Source organism: Amphiura filiformis, chromosome 14 (genome assembly GCF_039555335.1).
Source record: "Amphiura filiformis chromosome 14, Afil_fr2py, whole genome shotgun sequence".
Classification (NCBI taxonomy): Eukaryota; Metazoa; Echinodermata; class Ophiuroidea; order Amphilepidida; family Amphiuridae; genus Amphiura; species Amphiura filiformis.
In genome coordinates, this window is record NC_092641.1 from 32,868,552 (window position 1) to 32,881,262 (window position 12,711).

The window sequence follows — 12,711 nt, forward strand, 5'->3', positions numbered from 1 at the left end:
TATTTTAGCCCAATTTTACACTGTTTTTTTAGGATTTTCTATTACTTAATGGATATTTCACAAGCTTTGAATCACACCCCTGTAGTTAATGAGTTTATATACTGTCAATTTTGTTTATCAATCATCGCTGACTATATTCTTTATTCTTTTCTTCATAGGGTCATTGGTATTCAGTGCAAGGCCGTGGATCCATGGCACCCATTATCAAGCAGAGAGACGATCTCTTGGATAGACCGGTAAATATATCATTCTATCAGGTTGTGTAAACCGGGCACAAAAAGGAATTGTAACACTACAATTGGGCTATTACCGTCAAATTCGGAAAAGAAAGACACAACCTTAATCTGCAACACAATGTGTAATTTTTAAATGGGCGATTCCATTTGAAATCTACACCCTCTAAGGTTATGCCTTGTATGGATTTCAACTGGAATAGCCCAACAGATGCATGATAAGTTTGTTGTGTGCATCTTGATACCTTAATTAATCCAATACTGTAAAAATGTGATAGTTAGCGTATGTGCTACTGTTGAGCGCTTTTGAAAACATGAAATTGTACCAAAAGTCCTGCGCTTTGTCAACTGAGCTAATGGGGTTGAGACACACATAATTTGCAGGTTTACTTGTTCGTATATAACTATGTATATCAATGATTTGCTCAAAACCCTTTACACTTTTGTGGATGGGGCTCTTCATGTTTGCATGAAAAGCGCTTGATAGTAAGCACATAATTATGCTAACTATCAAGTTTTTACGGTATATATTAGTTTGAGTAGAATAGATTTTAAAAATGATCAATTCAGCCTTTTGCTCATTCAACCTGTTAATTAGATTTTGGTCCTAAGTTCTGTAGATACGGACCATTTGTTCACATTACTACCAAATTTATGTTTTGGAATCAGACCCACTTATATGGTTACCCTAGGTCAATAATAAGTCATAAATCAACACCCAAGTCCGAAAACCAAATAACCTAATCCTTACCCTTGATGTAAGCCTTAATCGTAAACGGAATCCCTACCCTAAACATAAACCTGACTCTAATCCTAACTCTGACCCTAGCCCTAGCCTAACTCTACCCCTGATGTAGCCTTGATCAAGTCTTCCTCCTTACTTTTTCTCTATTCATGCTCTTCTTTATTAATAAGACCCATGGTCGAAGTATCATATACTGGACTCCCTCAGATTTTAGTCAGGTCAGAATTTTTGTGTAGGACGAAAGCCTTGACGGGTTTGTAATTGGATTAAATCTGGCCATACACAAATGAATGGGAGAGCAAATAATCTGCAACACAGATCAGAAGAAACCAATCGTATGCTTCCCCTGTATAACCCTAACATTAACACCATTGGCAGTGCCAGCAATATTTTTATGGGGGGGGGGGCAAAATCCAAATCCAAAATTGCCATAAAAAGTGAAAATTTTAAGTAATTTGGGTTTTTTACTGGGGGGCAGCAGATGGAAAGAGTTCTGACTGGGGGACATTTTCCCCCTCATGCCTCTGTGGCAAGACCACTGATTAACCCTTATCCTAACCTAAAATGCCATAACCCTAACTTTTAGCATTTCTTTGCTAATGACTATTCAAACTAATGGGCTGTACCAATTCATATTACTACCTAATGTATACTTTTTTCAATCAGTTACACAGTTGAGGTGGATATAATGTTGTCAATTTGGGGAAAGTTTTAGTATGTATAATGGATAATTATAACAAATGCCAATCTGCAATATCAGTAAGTTGTGGTTTTTACACTAAAATATATTGTTCTTGTTACCTTCTAGGATCCTGTAGTTCTTGCATTCGACATAGAGACAACTAAACTACCTCTGAAGTTTCCTGATGCGGAGACTGATAGCGTGATGATGATTTCATACATGATTGATGGTCAGGTGAGTGTAGTTAAGGTTGCAATACCCTTCCGAGAGCCAAAAACATGGGCAGTGGTAGGATACCCAAGCTTCCAGATCATCTCGGGGAGATAATTTTCACCATTTCCCACATGAGCAATCAAAATACTGTTGTGTCATTCACCCAAGTGTTACATTGGGTACCAGTGCCAGCATACAAGGGGAGTACGTAGATATGTTGTGCAGGAGTTTAAGGGACATTCCAGTTGAAAACCATACACCCCCTATGGAAGACATGGCCTTAATCTTTCATACAGGGAGTGTAAATTTTGAATGTGGTTACCTGAATGGGTGACTCCTTTTGAAATCTACACCCCCTGTATAGGAGTTTAAGGTCATGTCTTCCATAGGGGTGAATAGATTTCAACTGGAATAGCCCATTATTTTGATTCAGTCTGTGACCATACCTCTTGCATGGTCTTAATCTTTTACAGGGCTATCTGATAACAAATCGTGAGATTGTATCAGAAGATGTAGAAGACTTTGAGTACACACCCAAACCGGAATACGAGGGACCTTTTATTATATTTAATGAAGCCGATGAACAAGCAACATTACAGAAATTTATTGACCATGTTTTGGAAGTGAAGCCTAACATCATAGTGACATACAATGGAGATAGTTTTGATTGGTAAGTTTTAGTCAGTCGTTTAGATTTATATTAATCCACCCATCCTTGTTCGTTCAGTCATATTCATTTCTATTCATTTACTCATTCAGGCAAGATTTTGGATTTAGGTAGGCCACAATCACCACCGATGACCTGTGCTTTATTTGGTTATGAAACACAGTTATCAAATTCATATTTTGCAATATAAAATGGTGAACTGTTTGTAAAGTTTGTTCGGTTTATATAAGGCGGAAAAAATAAGACTCATAACACCGTGTATTGATAAAGAATGGCGGGCACGCAGTTGGGCGCAATACTTACGTTAGTTGTGCGTTGCGTAATGCGTGACTGGCGCACACTTATGGGAATTTACGGGAGCATGAATTGGGATTTTATTGATGTGGGCAGCAACAAAAGCCGAATAATTTCCGCCTTATATAAGCCGAACAAACTTTAGTACACTCCAACTGTGATAATGCATTAGCAATTGCTGTTTTACAGACATTTAGAGATTTAAAAAAAGATTTTGTACTATTTGTTGTCATAGTGAATATGTCATCCCTTAGTTACTGGTTCACACGCGGTTTGAACACCTGTTAGCAACCCATTGACTTTGTATTGCCATCATTTTGATTATGGTTCTGAATACTAATAGTGTGAACCAGTTGACCAAGTAACTATTTGATTTTGATGTCACACTACAATGGTGAATACATTGATCTCATTAGGGATTTTTATCCAAAAGTGCCTATCCATAAGACAGGTGAAGAATTTTTCCAACTGTCTGCTTATGAGATTGACCTTTTTAGAAAATCCCATAAGCCTTTGCGAGTACACCCAAGAACTCGTCATTTGACGTCACGCTGATCTGCGCCGATGCGCACATCGTTTATTGAACAACGTTACTGCACATTGCAAGTCGGCGTGTTGTCAAATGACGAGTTTTCAGGTGTACTCGCAAAGGCTTATGGGATTTACCACAAAGGTCAATTGCATGTCCAAAAGACGAGTGGACATGTCTCTGGTTAACACCTTGACAAGTTGATATAAGAGTTACAAACTCTGAAGTAATGGATTATCATATATATTTTAATTGTGTTATTGATATTATTTTTCTAGGCCATTTGTAGAGGCTCGCTGCACCGTACATGGCATTGATATGTACAATGAAATAGGATTTCAAAAAGATGCCCAAGGAGAATACAAAGCCAGGAACTGTATACATATGGATGCATACAGGTAAGGGGGTCATGTTCGTATTAACTGTGATGGTTGCATTAACGAAAATTTCACAAAGATGCACAAGAAGAATACAAAGCCAGAAACATTTTTGATTTAAGCAGTCAAATTAGGCCAAAAAAAAAAAGATTGTGTTCTTGTCCTCCACCGACCGACCCTAATCTGGAAAATCTGGTAAAAAGGGTGTTTTTTTTAATGTACAAATGAATAGGCCTACTGACCCTAATTTTGGAAATTCCAGAATTTTTTTTTTCTTTGGAACATTTTTGACATCCTGAAAAGTTTTCTACACACTTCTAAACTGTTTTAAAACATGAAGTGGTATACAGTAGAGAAATATCCCAATTCACAACTATTTGGGCTATTTATTAAGCTAATTAAAGTCATATGTCATGTTTTGGCTATGATTACCTTAAAAAATATTTTTTTAATCCCGACCGACCAACCCAAGAAATTATGGAGGACAAGCAAACTATCTTTTTTTTTTTTTTTTTTTTTTGTTAGCTAAATCAGTAAGGCATTAGACTCTGGTGCAATGGTGTTTGGCAATGCGAGTTGAGCCCAACCAAGTCCCTGCTTGTTCTTGTGATATAATTGAGCTAACTGGAAATTCCCCTGGGCTAGAGGAACTAACTGCTTATTGTCTTGGTTACCCGTACAAGTACTCTGGGAGCTGATCCCGGCTGTGATGGTTTATTGTGGTAACAATAGGGTGCGCTCTAAGCTGAAAGTCCCCGATTGTTGCCATATAGATTATATTTTGTGTCTTGGGCTACAGTGGTCAGAAATTCATGTCAAGTGTGCGAGAGGCTTGTGGGTTTATGTCTGTGCATAGGGCATTTTAAATCACGTTTTAAACAAACGTTTCATGCACTTTACATTTCATCCCATTATTCATTATTCACAGATGGGTGAAGAGAGACAGTTACCTGCCAGTAGGATCCCAGGGTTTGAAAGCAGCCACCAAGGCTAAGCTACGCTATGACCCCATAGAACTTGACCCTGAAGAGATGTGTCGTATGGCAAGTGAGCAGCCACAGGTTCTGGCCAATTATTCTGTCTCTGATGCGGTAGCAACGTATTATCTGTACATGAAATATGTGCACCCGTTCATCTTTGCATTGTGTACAATTATTCCTATGGAGCCAGATGAGGTAAGGACCAAGGAATCTATCTCAAATGATTAAAAATAGTCAAACTTAATGCTAGGCTGCTTGTAGCTAAGTAATGGTAAATGTATTCTGACAATATTTTGTAAATTAAATCTAATACTGGAACTAAAATTTGCAACTCACTTTGCTATGTTGCGTCCGAAAACTTCAGACTTTGTCAGGCATCTGATTGATGATGTTGTGATAACGTCAGGTGTTGTGATGTCAGATGGCGAGGAATGTCTTGTAACTCCGGATACCATGCGTGTGACAAACTGAAAGCGGAGTCCCCCTGCGGGCTTCTCCACTCTCTCCCAAATTGATTCTCTGACTCCTCTTTCGAACCACGTCTCCTCTCTATCAAAGATGACTCTGCTTCTTCCGGATTATAGAAGTCTTCAGAGAACCCCCAGAGACAAACATTTAAGCTCAAAACTCTGTTGGAACTTGGGTGTCTGTGTTGGTTTAATCACGCTCGTAGGGATGTTTAGTTTCACCTACATAGGAGTCGTCACAGTCTGAGGCAGCACAGGTGATACCGTACACTACATTTTGCACTGTTTGTCTCTAGGGGGTTTATCCTTTATGCACAGTTTACACGAGGACTCTATTGCTGGAAATTTATTTCCAGCAAGGGAAAGTCCTCGTGTATATTGATAATTTTGCCAGGCAATACCTCTGGACCTCTGACCTTCCATAGTTTCCTCAAAATAGAACGGGGCTATTTTTTCAAGACAGTACTACACTCTCTGGAATGTTGATGGCTTTTGCACACTTTTGTTATGTATTTACCTGGTTATGGTTTTATAGGTCACATAGGGGGGCCCCAGATATAGTTGATTCAGATCATATTGCTGGAAACAAATGTCCCCATGTAAATTGCATCGCCAGGGCAAGTCATCTATCAAAATCAAATTTATGGTTATTATGTAGGCAAGGGTAAAGTCCTCATGTAAATAGGCCTTTAGTTCCAGTATTAGATTTAATTTACAAAATAATGTTTTGAACTACTGGATGAATAATCTAGACCAAGATATATTCTGACAATGTGTGTCAGACTAGAATTTCAGAAATGGGACCATAAAAGACTTTTAAATGGATGAAGTAATTTTTCTAAAAAGCTCAAGGTTGGGCTATTGTAGTTGTAATCCATACACCCCCTATGGAAGACATGACCATAATATCCCACACAGGGAGTTGGAATTTCGAATGGGGTTACCTGAATGTCTTCCATAAGAGGTGTCAACTGGAATAGTGAAATGCAATTTTTTGACCAAAAAGCAAAGTTTTAGGCCCCCAAATTGACAAAAATTTAAAAAACAAAACAAATACATTTAGAGGACCATTTTTTTATGGACTCAATAACCAAAGCAATTAGCCTACCAGACTGTCACCAAAACTATGAATATTTTCCTCATAAATCAACTTAAAAGGTCAGTATACTGAATGGTTTGAGTAATATAATTAAGAATATTATGCATAGTACTATAAAATATTGGCCCTGCCTGTTGTCTACACAGTAGAGGATAGTGAAAACTTAAATTTATACTCATTCTTAGTCTGTTAATATTATTTTAATAACTGAAACTATAGTCATGAAAACTGCTCTTATTACTCATTGCGTTTACAACATGCTAAAGATGCGCAGCTAGTGCACACCTCGACAAGTGAGTTCCTCAATGACATGAACACTGCAGTCTACCGTGTGATAGACAAATGCAGGAACCAATGACAATCTTAAGCATAACTACTGACTAAGAATGTGTTGTAATTTTCCATTTGTAGGTCCTAAGGAAGGGTTCTGGTACCCTCTGTGAGGCTCTTCTTATGGTGCAGGCTTTCCATGCTAACATAGTCTTCCCAAACAAACAAGAGCAAGTGTATAATAAACTGACAGATGATGGGCATGTCTTGGATACTGAGACCTATGTTGGCGGCCATGTTGAAGCATTGGAATCTGGAGTATTCCGCAGTGATTTGCCATGCAGATTCCGTATGGTGAGTATTGTGTTTGAAAACTTATTCATAGTTTTAAGATGTCATCAAGGAAAATAATTTTTTGTATCTTTTCTTTTCTGAGCAAATGTATTCTAAATATTTACATCAAAATCAATACAATTTGAATAAGCTGCAGTTGCCATGGTTTTAAACAGCTAGCTGGATTTAGCTGTAATACAACAGTGTGAATTTGGTAGGTACAATTAAATATATTAAGTGGTCTTCAACAACATGTTGGGACACTCTTTCTTATTGCAAGTGTTGAAAATAACAGACACTACTTCTCATTAAAACAATATGTCGATCGTTGGGCAGAAAAAACCTATATGCCATTGGCCCCTGAACATGCCTAAAGCAAAACCCCTTATGTAATTGGTTGGCAGTTTTGTTTTAAACATGTTCAGGGGCCACAAACATGTACGAGGTTTTTTCTTCCCAACAACGAATACTTTTTCCCAAGCTAATTAAACACTTAATAACATTGTTAACTTCAGGGTGATTGATGATTGCTTGTAATCAAATACTTGATCAAATATTTGATCATTTAATGCTTCTGTTTAAAATATGATGAATTTTTGATGGATTGCGTGGTTTTGAATTGATTGATTGCTTTCGCAGGTTCCTGAAGCATTCCAGCAGCTAATGGATGATGTGGAGAGAGCAATGAAGCATACTATTGAGGTAGAGGAGAAGATTCCCATGGAAACGGTCACCAATTTTGATGAGGTAAGAATGCTTCTGTCATCAGCTTTCAGAAAGACATGCAACCCATTATCAGTGCACAAATAAACATTGAAATATTAAGCATTTAAGGGTATTTAGCCAAAGTGCCAGTGTTAATTTAGACCTGAGCATAAACATGCATGTCGTATGAATAGGTTAACAAATGTGACCAGATCTGATCCAATCAGGCTAAAGTTGGCAATAATAAAACTTGAGATATAGGCAAAAAGAGAGGAGTAAAAAACATAAAAAAAAGAAAAACATAAGAAAATTGACATATGAAAGGTTCATAACTTTGCAACGAAGTATTCAAGATACCTGGGGATTCAACATCAGTAAGTGCAGGTACTGAGCAAGTTTAATAGTGGTAGTAACTCATTTTCAAGTGGATCAGACTGGGTCACAAATGTAGATACAGATTAATAACCCCTATTGCTCATTCAAAATTACAGGGTTTCAGGCAATTAGTTCAGGCAGTCGGCCTGTTTCTAGATTTGTTCAAACATTTTGTACGACCAACAGGGTGAATTAAATGAGACTTAGATTTGGAAGAATTTCACTATTTATTAGCTCTGGAACCAATGATGTTGAAAGCAAAATGTGTAAACTTTTAAAAATATTTGTAAAATTATTGATGTGCATTGTCATTACAATGAGACTGCACTTGGTATGATATAACTGTCTGGAAAAAAACAAAGAAAAAAACATCATCTGTTTATACAATTCCCGCATTGAAATGGTTTCAAAGTGATATGTTCCTTGTCTTAAATGTTCCTGAATTTATATTGATGATATTTTGTTATAATATTTCACAGATATGTGCAGACATCAAAGAGAAACTAGCCGCTCTCCGAGACACTCCAGCCCGTCTTGAGAACCCCATCATCTACCATCTGGATGTAGGTGCTATGTATCCTAATATTATCTTGACCAACAGACTACAGCCATCAGCAATGGTGGATGAGGCCATGTGTGCTGCGTGTGATTACAATAAACCAGGAGCAAATTGCCAGAGGCAAATGACATGGATGTGGAGAGGAGATTACTGTAAGTTGAAAATATATATATGCATGGACACACCCACCCACCCTCCCCCACCCCAATCCATGTGTAATCGCCTCTGAATATGGATACCGTTTAGGACTATGCAATTTAAGGTTCTTGGTATAAGTTCAGGTCTCAATTTTTCAGTTGAAAAAAAAAATTGAAGAAGTACAGATTTTTCATTGTTTTTGAGCAAAACTTAGAGAAAATTTACTCTAAGTTTGAATAAAAAATAATGAAAATTAAATTGTTTGGTCTCTCAAATTGTGTTTTATTTCGGGGGTATTTTTCGGGAATCCCAGCATCCCAACCCAATCCAATCCAAAATTAACCAAAAAGTTACAATATCAATAATTTATATAGTGCTTTATTCTAAAAGTGCTTTAAAAAATCAAACTTGCTTATACTGATTTTTATTTATTTGACAGTGCCAGCCAGTCGGGGTGAATACTACAGAATCAAACAGCAGCTTGAGACAGAGAGAATCCTCCAGAGTTTCCAGGAGGCCCACCTAGGGTATTTCATCATCTACGCAAAGAAGAACAAGCTAATTTGGAAAAGAAACGATTAGGAGGTAAGTCCAAAAAGAATTCAAACTCTGTACAGTGATTGTATCAATTTTAAGAACCAAATTTTTTTTATGAGAGACTATACGTACGTGTACCAACTTTAGGTTTTCTATGACCACCAGATAATTTGGTTGCTCACGTCAAGTTTTCTAGTCTGTGCAAAGATATTACACTTGAGTTGTCTGGAAATTGACATGCATGTCTGCATGTGGCAAACTTCAATTTATTGTGCCTTCATGTTTGCATTCTCATACCTGCCAACTGTGTCATTTTACCCAGGTTTGACCTGTTTTCTGTGTGTCCGAACATTGAAAAATGGGTTTGTCCCTGTCCCATTTTTTTGATACTTTGCATTTTGTAGAGTGCCGATCGCCAGGATACAAAATGGCTGGGAGTTTCTGAGTTTCAAATGTTGGCAGGTATGCATTCTGTGGGTAATACATTGTGCCAACACTGTGCTACATGTTCAAACCTCTGTATAACTCAAGCGAAAAGAAGCTAATTATCTTTGGATTTTGGACTTCTGCCGATAAATGCCAGAGGTGCAATTTTTCAGTCTCCAAGTGTGACAAACCAATATGGGCTAGTTTCAACTTGACAAATCACACAAATTCAAGACTGTTTATCCATGAATGAGCATTCATACGTGTTTGGATGTATGTGATATTTACTTGGGTCACCCATTGCTTTTCCCTCCTTCAGAATACTGTCGCCGTGCCTACAGGAAGACCAAAGTTACCAGAGAAGAACCAAGAACAACCACCATATGCCAAAGAGAAAACTCATTCTATGTGGACACTGTCAGAGCATTCAGAGATAGAAGATATGAATTCAAGGGGCTGCTTAAGGTATGATCAAATAATACAGGTGTGGCATCCTTAGTTTATGTCATTGCATATATTCATTTGATCGCTACTGATCTAACAGCCTATTTAAATCTGTCATTGTGGGCACAATGTCCTGCTGTAGAGGCAGCATCGCCAACCTTGACTGAAATGGCTTGGATGATCTACATTTCCCATGCAGGCAATGCAGAACTGTTGATGCCAGTTTGAAATGAATGAAAGCTATGAGCTGGAAGAGAAGTGCTAATTGTATATTTGTAGGAGCCAAGTTGCTCTGAGTAAGATTCCCCTTTATATGTACAAAACTAATTTGCAGGGACTGCCGTTTGAGAGGAGTGAGAACAATCACTCCTCTACAGCTCTTCTTAAGTTGCATTTGCAAGAGTGATTTATAGCTCCTCTAGATGACTAGTTAAATGCATTATGCTTTAATGGCCACAGTGCAAACAGCTCTTCTAAAGCTCTTCTTGAAGAGATCAGAAGAGCATTCTACATCTCTTTTCTAAAAAGGCAGTCCCTGAATTTGTATGAGGTGGCAGGCTTAGACCCAGTGTCCCAGACTAAATGATTTCTTAAGTCTGACGTACCCAAGACAGACAAAAAACTACAAATCTGGTAAGCATGGTAAGGTAAAGGATTGACCATTTCGGTAAATCCCATAATTCCTTGTGGTTAATGCCATAATTCCTTGCGGTTAAACCCGGAAGTCATCTGACATTTGATGTGTGCATCAGCGTGACTTCAAATGATGACATCTCTGGTCTAACCACAAGTAATCATGGGATTTACCGAAAAAGGTCAATTGATATCATTGCATCTGATCCAAAGCCTTTCCTATCAATATTGCACAGAGTATTCATATTTATACCAAACTTCCTATTTCTTTATAGGTTTGGAAAAGAAAGGTCACAGCTGCTGTGGAGAAAGGTGATGCTGCAGAGATCAAGAGTGCCAGGGGTAAAGAAGTGTTGTATGACTCACTGCAGTTGGCTCATAAGTGTATTCTGAATTCATTCTATGGATATGTCATGAGGAAAGGGTAAGATATCTGGAAATATAAACATACATGCACAGGTGCTTTTGACAACAGATATATTGAGGGGTTACTGTAAGAAGGAACTACAGATATGCAATAGCTGCCCTATGGACATATTTAACAATTGTTGCATATATTTTACAATCGAAATTTTACAAACGCGTTGAAATTCCACCCCTGCCGGGGAAAGAATTTCCGAGGAGAAAAAGAAGACATTTAAAAAAAAATTTAAAACTACAAATTTGAACTTTTTGGGGAAAATGCACGCATTTTGGGAATATTATGGACAAATCGCGAATTTTCTAAAACTGGTGCGCGAAATTTGCTCTCAAAAATCGCGCATTTTCCCGGTGCTTAACTCTTTTAAAGTCTTTTCACAACATGTGAATTTTGGGGTGTAAGTTGCACTGTGATAGATGCACATTGATGTATTTATACAGATTGCTCTATTCATAATGTGTAAGCAAAGGATAAGAATGCACAAAGATGTAACACACACATACTACAAAGTGATGTATTTAGGCATGAAAAAAAGGAACCCAAATTTATAAGTTTGTAAAATGGGCTAAATTTCAGTTGAAAGCCACACCCCTAAAACAAGATGACACACTAAAATTGTTGAATTTGGTTGGAATTCCAAAATCTTCATTAAAGGAGAGGGAGAATGTGAATGGAATAGCTTAGTGTCTCAAGCAGCAGATTTAGAAAGTGACCCTATAATTGTGATGGTATTATCATGCTTATATAATAGTGTATAACACCAGTCTGTGTATGTGTATAACAGACTTACCTTTGTTCCTGTTTATCTGTTCTCATCCAGTGCCCGTTGGTATTCCATGGAGATGGCTGGTATTGTGTGTTTCACAGGAGCCAACATTATCACAAGAGCAAGAGAGCTTGTGGAACAAATTGGGTAAGTGATGAAAGGGTGGGGGAAGCAGAAAATATAATGACTAGCAGCTTTTTCTCCTTCAGTTATATTGGATGGCTTTGCATATATGGTCCACATCAATGCTACAATGTATATTGTCATGTGATGAATGCTTTGTCCATTGAACTATTTGAAGCATGTTGTATACAGACCTGCCAACTGTCCCTCATTTTGAGGGACTGTCCCTCATTTGGGGTTTACCAAAGTGAAAATGAGGGACAGTCCTGTTTTCTGAAAATTTCAGTGATGGTAAATTTAAATAAAAGACCAGCAGAAAATGATGAAAAGTTCTCTTTAAAATCTGCTATTCTATTGTGATAAATTCAGACCTGCAAAACCTTTTCTGAATTCTAAAAGTATTGCACACCTCAAGTCTTTGAATTTTTTCGGTACCTGCTTTGTGTACATGTACAAGGTTTTGGTCTCAATGTCCCTTTTTCTGACTTCAGTAGGTTGGCAGGTCTGTGTATATTACATTATAAGCACTGTAGAAATGTTTCAATTGCTTCTTACTCATCAGTAATTCTATTATTGCCCTAAATTATCTGGTATCTATGGAAATAGTATAGTGTACTTGCGAAAATATTTGTACCTGTATAATGACTGAAAGCTGACATTGCGTTGTGTTGCAGTAGGTGTCCAAGGAGTGCACA

At 37.6% G+C, this 12,711-nt stretch overlaps 1 protein-coding gene across 1 annotated transcript in view; it reads left to right on the top strand.

The window, feature by feature from the left end:
- The window catches only part of LOC140169995 (DNA polymerase epsilon catalytic subunit A-like), a 51,624-nt gene that overhangs the window by 7,956 nt on the left and 30,957 nt on the right, over positions 1 to 12,711 (top strand). Inside the window, 13 exon segments of the mRNA XM_072193308.1 lie at positions 159 to 236; positions 1,787 to 1,894; positions 2,347 to 2,543; positions 3,642 to 3,761; positions 4,669 to 4,915; positions 6,698 to 6,910; positions 7,529 to 7,636; positions 8,449 to 8,680; positions 9,106 to 9,159; positions 9,162 to 9,251; positions 9,949 to 10,094; positions 10,982 to 11,130; positions 11,948 to 12,040. Of these exon segments, the coding sequence (XP_072049409.1) occupies positions 159 to 236; positions 1,787 to 1,894; positions 2,347 to 2,543; positions 3,642 to 3,761; positions 4,669 to 4,915; positions 6,698 to 6,910; positions 7,529 to 7,636; positions 8,449 to 8,680; positions 9,106 to 9,159; positions 9,162 to 9,251; positions 9,949 to 10,094; positions 10,982 to 11,130; positions 11,948 to 12,040 (1,835 nt within the window).